Source organism: Mandrillus leucophaeus, unplaced genomic scaffold, assembly GCF_000951045.1.
Source record: "Mandrillus leucophaeus isolate KB7577 unplaced genomic scaffold, Mleu.le_1.0 Scaffold652, whole genome shotgun sequence".
NCBI classification, from domain to species: Eukaryota; Metazoa; Chordata; class Mammalia; order Primates; family Cercopithecidae; genus Mandrillus; species Mandrillus leucophaeus.
In genome coordinates, this window is record NW_012107053.1 from 1,534,282 (window position 1) to 1,548,668 (window position 14,387).

General features: G+C 36.3%; 1 protein-coding gene across 2 annotated transcripts in view; it reads right to left on the bottom strand.

The window, feature by feature from the left end:
- The window catches only part of CEP162 (centrosomal protein 162kDa), a 109,004-nt gene that overhangs the window by 47,148 nt on the left and 47,469 nt on the right, over positions 1 to 14,387 (bottom strand). For both annotated transcript variants that reach the window (XM_012001207.1, XM_012001206.1), the window contains exons 17-21: positions 12,034 to 12,146; positions 10,061 to 10,166; positions 4,140 to 4,266; positions 2,769 to 2,932; positions 1,839 to 1,943 (exon numbers count right to left, since the gene is read on the bottom strand). In XM_012001207.1, the coding sequence (XP_011856597.1) occupies positions 1,839 to 1,943; positions 2,769 to 2,932; positions 4,140 to 4,266; positions 10,061 to 10,166; positions 12,034 to 12,146 (615 nt within the window). The remainder of the gene's footprint in view (positions 1 to 1,838; positions 1,944 to 2,768; positions 2,933 to 4,139; positions 4,267 to 10,060; positions 10,167 to 12,033; positions 12,147 to 14,387) is intronic.

Sequence of the window (14,387 nt, forward strand, 5' to 3'; positions counted from 1 at the left end):
GGGGAGCGACAGCATTAGGAGATATACCTAATGTAAATGACGAGGTAATGGGTACAGCACACCAACATGGCACATGTATACATATGTAACAAACCTGAACATTGTGCACATGTACCCTAGAACTTAAGGTATAATAATAATAAAAAAGAATATTGCTCCATAATTATTCTGACTATATTGTGATATACCTTGATTAAAAAATATGTATTAAGGTTTAAAATATCAGGATAGAAATGCTCAGGAAACCTAAATAAACATGATCTGAAATGTACATGCAGCAATCCAACTACATAGAAAATTATTTTAGAAAAATGTAAGATGATGAACTACTGTTTTATAAAAGCATTAATAAGAAAGGGAGGTTACTTTTATAAAGTGGTGTATCTCTGACCAATATGGATCAATTCTACATAATTTCTCTTAAAATAAGTCATCTAATAAAGAAGTAGCTCCTTTAGTGTTTTCTCTCTCCCACTTCTGGATGGTTTCTTAGATTGGCTAATCTAAACCTTTAGCACTAAAGAAAATCCAAGCAATGCCAGACTATACTCACTTCACAATATTTCTAGTTCTTTTTTTTTAAAAATTATTTATTTACTTTTTTTTGTTTTATGAGATGGAGTCTCGCTCCATCACCCAGGCTGAGGTACAGTGGTACGATCTTGGCTTATTGCAACTTATATCTCCCAGGTTCAAGCAATTATCTTGCCTCAACCTCCCAAGTAGCTAGCATTACAGGTGTGTGTCACCATGCCCAGCTAAAACCATGCCTGGCTAATTTTTCTATTTTTTAGCAGAGAGGGCATTTCACCATGTTGGCCAGCCTGGTCTTGAACTCCCGGCTTCAAGCGATTCTCCCGCCTCGGCTTCCAAAGTGCTGGGATTACAGGCATGAGCCACTGCGCCTGGCCAGATATTTCTAGTTCTTCATACCACGTTTGGCTGATCCTTTCTTGACCCTGATCCAATCTACTCAGTCATACCTTTTAATATAAAAATAGGTCTTGTAAAAGTAATAAAGTTAATTCTTTGCTTAGTTTTCCTTCTTCTCATAAAACTGGGATAATATTCAGCCCAGTAATGACCTCACAGTTTTGGATTTATGATGGAATAATACCTATATGTTTAAGTACCATGACTTGACTACAGAATCATGTTCCCTTATGAACAAGGCTGGCAATTCATATTTTGTTTTAAAATATTTAGTTATGAATATAAATGCTATATTACAGTGTTTTAAAAACAGAAGGAAAAAATAATCCTACCTTCTAAAACAAATACTTAAATAAAAAAATCTTTATTTTAATAAGCTTCACTTTATGACTAAAGGTCTTCCACATTGACCACAAAATGAGTATTTCTAAGTCTGAACAGTAAGAAAGGGCTCAAGATAATGGCTAGCTCTTTGGGAAGCTGAATGTTTTGTTTATAGGCTGTTTTGTAACATTTCCCAAGCATTACCAGCATGTTCCCAACTCAGGGATCTCCCTCCTATACTCCTCTCTCAGCTGTCTATGGTCAGGAAGAGAAATCCTAACTCTATATCCAGAGTTTCAAAATTCTACTTCCTTCTTCCTAGATGTCTAATAGAGCTACGGTAGCAAATAACCTTTTATCAGCGGGTCTACCATCTTACAAATGAGGCGCATTAGTCTAAAAATTCTGTAATTATAAAGCTGTAGGTACATAAAATGATGTTATTACTTTTACTAATGTAAATACTTTCAAACAAAAAGTTCCAGGTTGACTCCATCTCGTGGGAACTCCTGAAACAAAAGAGAAAACCAAAATGCACTATACATAAAATATGCTCATGAAAATTTACCCTGAACACATACTTGTCGCTCCAGATCCTGAATTTTTTTGGCATCTGCTGCTTTATCTTTTAAGCGTATCTTCTGCTGAATAGATGGATTCCCAGATTCAGCTTTCAGTTTCTCAATCTGTCAATAAATAAATAACATGCTAAGAAGCATATTTAAATGTAACAGAAAAGTTCTGGGGGTGGGGGGAAGCATAATATTAGGTATTCATTCATTTATTAATTCCTCAGCAAAATTTGGGGAATTAATGCCTCAAATTCCTTGAGCTCCTCCCAAGTTCCAGGTACTTCCTAGATCTGGCAGGAGATATGGATGGCAAACAAGAGAAACTAGGTCCCTGCTCCCAAGATGCTTATGCTCTAGTAGAGGGGGAGAGTTGATAAGCTAATAAATAAAGTAAATCAAAGGGAAAATGAAAAACCTTCAGAGTGGTAAAGGCTAAGAAGAAAATAAAACAGAGTGAAGGGATAGGAACAAAGAACCAGAAGTTGAGAGATTGGCAGCTACATTAGGAAAGGGAGTCAGGAAACATCTTTTCTAGAGAGTAGATATTTGAGCCAACAGGAACAAGGAGGAGGAGTGAGACACAGAAAGAACTCAGGCCAAAGTATTCCAGGCCAAGAAAACAAGTGGAACGAGTCCAGCATGTTCAAGAATCAGAGGAGCTCTGATGCAGCTGGAGAAGAGTGACTCAGGGGAGTGTGGTATCCGATGACACTGAAGAGGCAGGCAGGGTTTGGACCCCATGGGGGCCCGACAGGTTGTGATAAGGAGCTTATATTTATTCTCAGTCTAATTTAAAATAGACTATATATCTAAAAGCAAACCAGCGATCTTAATTAATAGTTCAGAGTAATGATGCAATGACAAAAGGTTACGTAGAACTGATATTACAGATAACAGGATTCATCTAGAGAAGAAATACATTCTGAAATGATCCATTACCTCAAGTCTGAGTTTCTCAATTTCCTCATTTGCTTCTCTAAGCCGAAGTGCATCTTTATCCAGAAGTTCCTGATTTTCAGCATACCACTGTAATCTTTTTTGCAGACGACTGATTTCTTGTTTATGTGTTTCTTCTAAAATTTTTATTTCATATAATTTTTCACCTATAAGATAAAATAACTCAATAACCTGCTTGTTGTTCTCCAAAATATGGAAATAAACTAAATTAAAAGATTTTAAACGAAATGCCCATCTAATGACAGCATTATGAAAAAATAAGAAGCATAAAACAACTGATGTATACAACATAGTGTCTAGCTTAATCTATTAGTCAAAAGAAATAAGAGACCGTGTTTATAATACAAATCGTCAATCTTACAGCAAAGTTGTCTATGTAGAAATTTTGGATAAATTATTTTCCACTGACCTTTTTAAAATTATAAAAGTAAAGTTGTTTCCACGGGAAAATAAATGTTGTATTTAAGAAATAATAAAAATGAAGAACGTCTATAATACTAAAAAGTAACAGGACAAACATTCAGGACTGCTTATTACCATTTATTATGTTATTTACTACAACAAACTTTTACAATGGATAATACTATTATTGTTATTACTCTGTATTTTACAGATAAGGGAAGCAAATGTCATTTTCTTACACACAGGTCAGAGTGGATTTCTCTGCACATATCTCACATTGAAGTTCATAATACTGCAGAGGAAAGATCCTATCTTTTGCAAACAAGGGCTCCTCTGATCTAAGTTTCTATCCCTGTGTTCTGCCACTCTAAGTTATGGAATATACTTGTGCAGCCTCTCTCCATCCCTTTACTTTCAGATTTTACTACCTGTCAAGGCCCAGCTCAAATGCCACTCTGCCCCAAAACCCTCATTTGGTATCCCAATTCCTATCATGTTTGCTTGTGATTTTTTCTTATGTTACGCGTATTCTTATCTTACTCCCCTTGGTTTTCGTAGTAGGGACCATGTCACATTTATCTATGTGTTCTTTATAAAACCCAGTGAGCTATTATTTATTCACTTGGCAAATACTTAACAGCTTACAAAGTTTCAGACCCAGGGAAAAGAAGACAGGCCTTGCCCTCAGGAAGGTCACAGTCTAGCTAGGATGACAGATTTGTGAACAACCAAACATACATGCCATGAATCCAAAGCAATTCTTGATTTTCTTTTGTCTCGCAATTATTCCTATTAAACCTAATCAAATTCACACATCTTTTAATAATGAATTTAAAAAAATGTTTCTAAAATTACAATATACTTTAAGGAGTAGCATTTTGATTATACCATTCAATCAACATTAGAACAGTTATGATTATAAAGGTACACAGTTTCAGCTCAGTGTTTTACCTGTGACATAAGCAATCTGATCTTTGGCTTGGTCCCTCTCTTTCTTCATTTTTTCCAAGTCTACTTCAAGAGCTTGTTTGTCTTGTTTCAGTCTTTTGATGTCTTCCAATAAACTGTCTTTTTCTTTCTTAATATTCAAAGAAATATAAAAGCAAGTTTTTTACAACCACAATAAATTGTGGTATAGTCTTTCACACAATCCATCATGAACATTGTTGCAAAATATTTTCTCTAAATTTTAGCTCTGATGTTGTTACCACCTGCCCTACCCCAGAATTTTTAATGGTGTGCAATAGCCTATTAAAATCAGTTCTAATCATCTCAACACAGCATTAAAGACCTTTCAATCTACTGTTCTAACTTCTTCCATATACTAACCATATTGATGACCCACTAATTCTCTTGCTTGGATTACTGTAATAAGCTCTTAATTAGTACACCTCTTCTACCTCTGGCCCTACAGTCTATTCTCACAGCAACCACATGAATTGTTGAACAGTCAGTTAATGTCATTCTCCATCAAAAACTCTCTGCTGGCCAGACGCGGTGGTTCAACACCTGTAATCCCAGCACTTTGGGAGGCCAAGGTGGGCGGATCACTTGAGGTCAGGAGTTCGAGACCAGTCTGGCCAACATGGTGAGACCACGTCTTTATTATAAATACAAAATTAACCAGGCATGGTGGTGCCCGCCACTTAGGACAAATGGGATCTAATTAACCTAAAGAGCTTCCGCTTAGCAAAAGAAACTACCATCAGAGTGAACAGGCAACCTACAGAATGGGAGAAAATTTTTGCAAAGTATCCATCTGACAAAGGACTAATATCCAGAATCTACAAAGAACTTAAACTAATTTACAAGAAAAAAAAATCCAAAAAACATCAAAAAGTGGGTGAAGGATATAGACAGGCTCTTCTCAAAAGACATTAATGCGGCCAACAAACATATGAGAAAAAGCTCATCATCACTGGTCATTAGAGAAATGCAAATCAAAACCACAATGAGATACCATCTCAAGCCATTAGAATGATGATCATTAAAAAGTCAGGAAACAACAGATGCTGGCAAGGATGTGGAGAAACAGGAATGCTTTTACACTGTTGGTGGGAGTGTAAATTAGTTTGACCATTGTAGAAGACAGTGTGGCGATTCCTCAAGGATCTAGAACTAGAAATACTGTTTGACTCAGCAATCCCATTACTAGGTATATATCCAAAGGATTATAAATCATTCTACTATAAAGACACATGCACACATATGTTTACTGCAGCACTATTTACAATAGTAAAGACTTGGAACCAACCCAAATGCCCAATAATGATAGACTGGATAAAGAAAATGTGGCACATATATACCATGGAATACTATGCAGCCATAAAAAAGAATGAGTTCATGTCCTTTGCAGGGACATGGATGAAGCTGGAAACCATAATTCTCAGCAAACTAACACAGGAACAGAAAACCAAACACTGCATGTTCTCACTCATAAGTGGGAGTTGAACAATGACAACACCTAGACAGGACACAGGAAGGGGAACATCATACAAGGGTGCCTGTTGGGGGATGGGGGGCAAGGGGAGGAGAGAATTAGGACAAATACCTAATGCAGGTAGGGCTTAAAACCTAGATAGGCTGATAGGTGCAGCGAACCACCATGGCACATGTATTCCTATGTAATAAACCTGCACATTCAGCACATGTATCCCAGAACTTAAAGTAAAATAAAAACAAACAAAACCAGAAAACTCTCTGCTGGTCCCTTGCAGGGTTAACCCAAAGTCCTTACCATGACCTTTAGTGTCATATAACCCAGCTTTACCCATGACTGATCACCTCTTCTATACATCCCCGCCCATTCCATTCTAGCCAGAGACCTCCTTGCTGTTTTTTGAACACTCCTACCTCAAAGGGTCTGCAGTGTCTCTTCTGCTTGTAGTGGTTTGGGACCCAGATAGCCAGGTAGTTTCCTCCTTCACTGCATCAGGATTTCTGCTCACATGAAGCCTCAGAAGGCCTTCCTGACCACCCTATCTAAAATAGCAAGCCCCATCCTGGCCCCCAGGCACACAGTTTCATTTTTTTCTCACAGCACTCATCACCACCTGACATATAAAACGTAGGATTTTATTTTGCCAAACTTTGTATCATAAATGCATAAAAAATGCTTGGGACATCAAAAAATAAAAATGAAATTCTCAATATGGACTACATTCCATACCACTCTCAGTAGTTCAAAGTGTTGTGCCCCATTCCTCTGCTTGACAAAAATCACACTTATCTTTCAAACCTCACTTCAAATTAAGCTAAGCTATTCCTGATAGTACCCTCTTCTGCCTCCCACAACTTCAGTTGTACCTCTAGCATGGCATTTATTACTGTTTCCTATGACACTGATTCATTTATATGTAACCTCTTCTCTTTATTAGGCTGAAGGCTCTATGGGGACCAAGCTGATTTAGTACTACTTGTTTACTTTATGGTACTAAGTGCATGGCATGTATTAGATAAATGTAGACTAAACTGAACTTATGAAATTACTGGACTCAACAGCAGTCAACTCGGTATTTAAGTTTCAAAATGACAAGTTCTTACAAACTCTGGTTTACACTATCTTACAATTTAAAAATCAGTCTTAGAAAGAAAATAAGAACATTTGTAAAGCATTGTATAATCTTAGTTCCTAGTTGCATCGCAGATTTAACTGCATCGTTTCATTGTTTAATCTTCTGTAGATGTCCTTTCAGGAGAGCCCTGAAACTAAAATTAATCTAAAAGCTGCTGAATGCTTTTTCTGCAAAAACCTGTTGCTTAATTAGTTCAATCAATTTAGAAATGTTCTCTATCAATGTCTACTTTATGGAATTACAGTATTTTACAATTCAAAGAACTATAAACATCTGAAGTTTAATCATGCTCAATCAATGGATGTCCACTCCAGGCTTGCAAATTTCAGGGAGAGAAAATGCCCACCTTTAAGAAAGTGAGTATGCCCCATGTTAAATCTGTGGGCCAGAGGCTTTTGGCTGACAAGTACTTTTCCTCTCTCATAATTTACCGTGCAGACACTGAGAGAGGCCTCTGCCACTCCTGTCTTTATCCACTTATGCTTCAAAGGCCTCTAGCTTCTGGAAAGGAACAAACTCAGGGCTTTTGCATTTGCTCTTCCCTCTGGCTTGAAGTCTGAATCTGCCTGGTTGGCAGTTCCTCCTCTTCAGCTCTCAACTCAAACATCTCTTTCTCAGAGAGAGCTTTCCTGTCCACACTATTAAATGCCGCCTTACCTCTAACTCATCACCCATTATTCTCTATTTTCATTTTCTTCAAAGCACTTCTATCTGTAATTATTTATTTGTGTATCTGCTGTCTGTCTTCTTCACTAGAACATATGTTCCTGATGAGCAAGATCTGTGTCTGTCTTATTTACCTACTATATTCTCAATGCTTGGATGAATGCCTGGTGCATGGCAGGCGTTCAATAAAGGCTGTCTGAATAAATGAGTTGTAGTCAGCCCCATTCTCTTCCCAATCCTGGAATACTAAAAGGAAAGGGCTCAGGAACTTACCTTTTATTACATTTCCACCTATACTTTATAACCAACTGACATTTTAAGAATATACTAATTGGCACTAATTTTTAAGGTATAAAGTAGACTATACACAAATATACTTGACAAGATTATTTTGTAGATTTATCCCAGTATAAATAATTTTTACTCTAAAACTATTTAAGAATACTAACGTAAATAAAAATAAAGGTATGTTTACATTCTATCTTATAGTATGTGCACAAAAAAATTCCCAAATAGTTTTTACTATTATTTTAAACTAAATTAACACCTTTTTTTTTTTTTTTTTTTCCTGATTTCTTTTAGGCTTCCCCTGACTTTGGTAGCTTTACCATGATGGGACTAAATGTGGATTTTTACTCATTTATGTTGAGTGGGACTTATTGTGCTTCCTAAATTCGAGACTTCACCTTTTACCACTTCTAGAGAATCCTCAGCCATTACCTATTAAAACATTTAAATGTGCATTAGGGTATCTCATATTTCTTAATATTTCTGATATTTTACATTTCTCTATTTTTCTGTTTCACTCTGAGTTCCCTTAAATTGGTCTTTCAGTTTAATGCTTTTCTTAGTTGTTTATGATCATCTATTTAATTCTACTTTCTTAATTTCTGGCATATTTCATTCCCACAGCTCTGTTTAATGTTCGTTTGAATTTGCTTGGCCTGTTTTGTTCTTTTGTCATACTTTCTCAATTATTTTGTATATTTAAGCACTTTAAGTCTATTTATTTTATTGCCTCTATTCAATCATTCTATTGGGGTTCTGATCTTGCTGTAAAGCATCTCATGCCTGCAGATGGTGGGCTGTTTCTCTAGGTTTTGTAATTTTGCATTGTGAGCACAACATCAGTTGGATTTTATCTGTGGGAATATTGTGTGGACTGGGTTAAAGAGTGTATACCTCTAAGAATTGTTTTGCATTTGTTTCTTCTAAATCTACTAGAGGTTATCACTGACTTAGAACTACTGTTTATGTTTTTTTTTAGTTTAAGCATTGCAAGGTAGTGTCAATTCAAATACTAAACACAAATGGGCAGAAGAGATACCATTTATATTGAACAACCATTAAAGTATGTGCAGAGGAGACTTTTTACCTCTCCCTACCCAGAGACCAAATTAAGACAGAAAAAATTCCTTGACATCTCAGTTTCTTTTTTCCTAATCCACTATTTTAGTGAAAGATGTGGTCCTTTAAGGGTATCCCATCTACAATTTGCTGTTAAAGCTCAGGCTTCTTGGTTACTAAACTTACTGCCATCTTTTTATCCCTCCTTACTTTTGGCTTCTAACGATTTCCCTTACTTTCTTGAGAGCATGGTTAATCATTTACAAGATATTTATTATATTTTTTTTCCAGTATATTTTGGTGTTGTTAGTGGGCGTTTTCAAATTTTCTGTCATTAAAATATGTTCAAAACAGAACTTTTAAAAGGTAAAAACAACAGCCTTTGGAACTAATGCTAACGCTATGCTTGAAACCTTACTTTGTTCCCCTAAGCCTTCATAAAATATGGTAACATTAATTGCTGTTTTAGCTTGCTATTTTTGAGGCCCACTGAAATGGGCTTTTTAATTTAGTGCTATGATTCTCAAAGGGAGCGGTGCGAAGAAGTAACTGTCTTCCACAGGCCATGTTTGGAAATGTGGCAGAGTGGTTTTAATTGTTACAATGACTGGTGGGTGCTATAAGCACATAGTTCTTAGGGACAGGGATGATAAAAATCATGCAGTGCATGAATTACTTCTGCTTAAAATAGAGTTCTGCCCTGCCTTAAATTCCCAAACTCTTCCTATTGATAAATACTGCTTTAGAAAACTCTAGGCCATATTTTTAATAGTACAATTTAATAAACATAAAAAAGTTACGGAACAGCATTGCATTTCAACTTTATGTTAGGTATGCGGGATATAAATATTTGTAAGATACAGTCTCTGCTCTCTAGAAGTGCACAGTCTACTTCGGAAGACAGGCAGCAAGCTACTAACTTTTAAAGGTAAACAATTATCTCCAAATTACACTATTTAGGCTGTACACTTTCAAATAAGGAATTGGTTTGAAATAAGGTATACATGTCCTAAATAAAATCATGCCTCTGATAATGGCTCCATGATAAACAGGCCTCATGAGATGTGACAAATGCCTGATGAGAGGCTGAATCATAAAGACAATGACATCTAAAACCAGTATTATGTTTCCTCTATACTAAGGTCACGCATATACTATACGCTAATTTAAGATATTTCTCCCTAAGTTTTAAATGGTATGAAATTTACAGATTTTTTCATACATATGGGGATTTTTATAGAAACCTTTATTATCCCTAATAGTCAAAATCCTTATGCAACTTACCTGTGCCATCCGTAGTTCTGCTAACAGGTCTGTAAAATTCTGGTTTCTTGTGGGCTCTGAATCTTCAACTACTTGAGACAGAAAACGACTTTTGTGCATCTGTTCTCTGATTTATTTTGAAAATAAAAAGTTGTTTTTCTTTCTTACCAGGTGCTCCTTTCAGTAGAAAATATTCAATTCTTAAAAATTAAAAACTAACATACATTGAAGCTATATGCATAAATGAAGGTAAAATTTTCATTTAATCTAAAGATTAAAATACTACCACACTAAAAGAGAAATATACTTTAAGAGAAATGCTTATATTTATTCTAAAAGAACTGAAACCTAAGATTATTGGTTTATTTATAATATAAAAATATTAATTCCCAATTCTCACAGGAAAAAAATTAATGGTCCACAAAGATGTGCTGCATTTTTCTGTGGGGTTATTAATGCACTCACTCCTTGGCATATTGTTCTAGAATCTTTTCTGAGAGTTGCCAGTCTCATACATGGAAACTAACAAACAAAACAAAACACATCCTAATATGTGGACCTTAAATTCAATTTTCCTGTTATTCCAGAGATATTATAGAAGGAGTTTCGGATTCCACATAAGATCATCTAACCCTAATGTACTAAAGAAACCATTTATTTCATTCTGAAAGTTAATTTAGAGCTTCAGTTTTGGATCCTGGGATAGATCTTCTTTTAGAAGCCAAGTAGTACAAGATAAGATATTTTAAAATAACTTTACTGAAACATCTGGGAAAAAAAGCTTAAGTAAATGCATTCATGCATTACCACTGTGCAGATTATCACACATGGCCTGGGGTTACACTTACCAACTTACCAGGAGAAAGTGGCAATAAATATATATATTTTGTCTGCTACCAAGTGTGCCTTTTTCTATTTTGTGTGAAAGATCAGTATGAGCTATTATTAGCAGCCCTGCCTCTTAGGCCCTAGTTTATATAACCAAAAAAGGGGGAGAAATATATAAATAAATTTGGTAAACATTCATGATATTCATGGGTCAAAGAAACTTCTGATAACAGTCCTTTCTGAGTGATTAGGTGTTTATATAAAAGGATACACAAATAGTGGTCATTTTCTAAAAGAAGAGAGCATCCTAGCTTGTCCATGTTCATGGGCTTGGCTTTTTCACTTAATATGTTAAAATTGGAAGCAGTAACGTCCAAAAGACCTTACAGTCTGAAATATGATTCCTAAGTAGGTGCTGGTGCCCCATTACCCTGCCATGATAAATGCTGGCTGAAAACAACTTGCAGGTGCTCCTTTAAACAGCAGCCCCTGCCCCCTGACATAAAGGGCAGCCCCCACTCCTTTCCACGGTACACTCCAGCCAGTGACTAAGGCTGCCCCCTTGCCTCAAGCAGGGACCAACTGTGGTACAATCTATTCTCCACAGCTTCTTGCTGGGAGGAGAATGAAGCCAGTCTCCAGCTGAGACCACTATTTGCCCTCCCCCTACCTCACCGTTCCTGCTTCCCTTGCTCCTTTCTCCTGAGAGTTATCCTTCAGTATATCATCTCCACAAGGACCTGCACCATCTCAGGCTCTGCTTCTATGGAACCTGACCCAAGAAGATCATAAGTGATACTGGATGACCTTTCTTTTTTAGTATTATTAATCACATGTTCCTCGGGAAACGGTTATCTCATTCTTAATGACTGATCAAGAGGAATACTGTATATTCAATTTCCTGAAACTGATGCTTGAATCATTTATGAACATAAATTCATATGAATTCAAATATGAATATGCTGAAAATACTATCAAGTATGTGCTAGCCATCTAACACCAAAAGAAAAATCCACTGAGTATTAAACATATAAACTGGAAACGAGAATACAAATAAAAATAAAAATTTACCATCTAAGTAAAAACAAATGTATTATTAACATAATAAGAAAATGCTTAGAAATAGTTTAAGTATATTTGATTTTAAGAAGTTCAAAAGGACTTACTTTAAGGAAGCTACCTCACTCAATAAACTCTGGTTTTCCTTAAACATTCGCTCCTCATTTTTCTTGTTTTGTTCTTGGAGATCTTTTACTTGATTATATAATCGTTCATTTTCCTTTTTAAAAACAGAATATTGCATTTTAGTTAAAAGTCATTAGTACTTATATAACATAATATACGTGCTCATAATAGATTAATCCTTTAAACGGTCTTTTAAGTTGCTTTAGTTTTTGCATAGTAAAATCTTTTTTAAACTTTTTATATTATAACAGAAGAAATTTGGTGTCTAAAAACAGTTCTTTCCATAATGTTTAAAACGCTTCATTGAAAAACTAATTTGCCAAAATTCCCACAGCTAAAGGGCCTAAGGTCAGTTGAATGCACTGCATTTCACAGGAGTTAAGTGGGAGAGTGGCTGAAGGAATCACCACATCCTGACTATGTGGACCCAGGTGGAAAGACCCAGTGAGACCCTTTATGTTCTTTTCTGTTTCTGACCCGAGAGAGAGAGAAAAAAAAATCGAATTACTGCTGGACGAAGATTCTGGAAGTCTAGCTGCCAGTGGTGAGATAATCAGATGTATCTATGGGTGTTCATGCTTGTATCTGATATTGACCATAAACAGGGAGTTAAAGACCAGTGTTTCAGAAAGTTGTCAGGACAAGGCAGAGCAGAGGACAGATCCAGTACACCAAAAGGCTTGAGCTAAAGAGCTGAAGAGTGACTCAACCAGTTGAGATCAGAGGGAGAAGAAAATGTACCAATCTGCACTTTGATGCCCTCCCTGGCTTATTAACCTGTTTAAAATTAAAAATCAGATGCAAACCAAGGGCTTTTGAGTATCTAATGAAAACTGTAGACTGTTATACCATGTCTGGAATAGTGCTGGGCAGACAGTCTGTGCTTAAACACATGCAGAATTAATGAACATCCGCCTCTACTATTTAGACACATAAATTTTGTGTTGCCTCTGTTGGATGGGTTAGTTGGCATACTTATGGGTCTGTTAAATTTTCTTAAAAACCCCTGTTTTTTAATGGCAAGATCAAACTGGCAGAAGAATTTGAATGGTTCCCAGTAACCAAGGGCAGTGTGTCCTGCCAATTCATTCCAATTCGGCTACAGCAAACATTGTAATCACTGATGTGGCAATGCTTTCGATGATGTCCCTGGGTGATAATGCATGTTACTAAGGCTCAAGGTTCAAGTTACAGTTGTCAAAAGAGAAGAATGTAATGAGCGACAAGAAAGGGGAGCAGTAAGAAAAAAGGGAGTGAGAGGCAGGGAACAAAGATGCTGAAGAAAGATGCTAAACCTGTCCTGGTTGACTGTTAGGCTAGCAACACCAAGATGTCATCACACATTGCAAACATCTGCCTCTGTAGGACCCACAGATCTTCTTACATTAAATTCAAAAATTTTTCACCCTCAGGACATTATCAATTAATTCCAGATTCATATTTCTGAAAATAATAGCAAAATCAGCCAATATTGTCTACTGAAGAGCATTACAGGAAACTAAGAAAACATAGGGCAGTTTTTAAGAAACTGGCTATTAAAAATAAAAACAGGTAACTTTCATTGATTGATTGCTGTGTGCCACACTAAGAGTGTACAGATGCTCCTCAACTTGCTTGCCCCACAAATGGCTATATCCCAATAAGCCCAAAAGTAAGTAAAAAATGTCCTAAGTTGAAAATGTACTTAATACCCTGATAAACCCACTGTAAAGTCAAAAAATAGTAAAACTTATGATGAGGTTACATCCTGATAAGCCCATCATAAAAGTTAAAACTTTGTTAAGTCAAACCACTGGAAGTTGGGGATCCTATATATTATCATCTCCACTTCACAGATGAAGAAATTAAATTAGAAAGATTAAGTGATGCCCAAGGCACACAGCAGGTGGTAGAGCTAAGACTCAAAACCAGTATTTTCCAATCCAAAACCCACGCTCTTAGCATTTAATTCTCCTCATGGGAAATACATAGACTAGTCAAATTATTACCTCCTATTTGCCAGAATTCCCATTATCTGTTAAATAAGCACAGAAATATTTCAATATGCCTTTTTTTTTTTTTTTTGAGATGGAGTCTCACTCTGTTGCCTAGGCCGGAGTACAGTGACGTGATCTCGGCTCACTGCAACCTCTGCCTCCTAGGTTCAAGTGATTCTCCTGCCTTAACCTCCCAAGTAGCTGGGATGACAGGTGTGCACCACCATGCCCAACTGATTTTTTTTAAATTTTTAGTTGAGATGGGGTTTCACCATGTTGGCCAGGCTGGTAAACTCTTGACCTCAGGTGATCTGCCCGCCTCATCCTCCCAAAGTGCTGGGATTACAGGCATAAGCCAC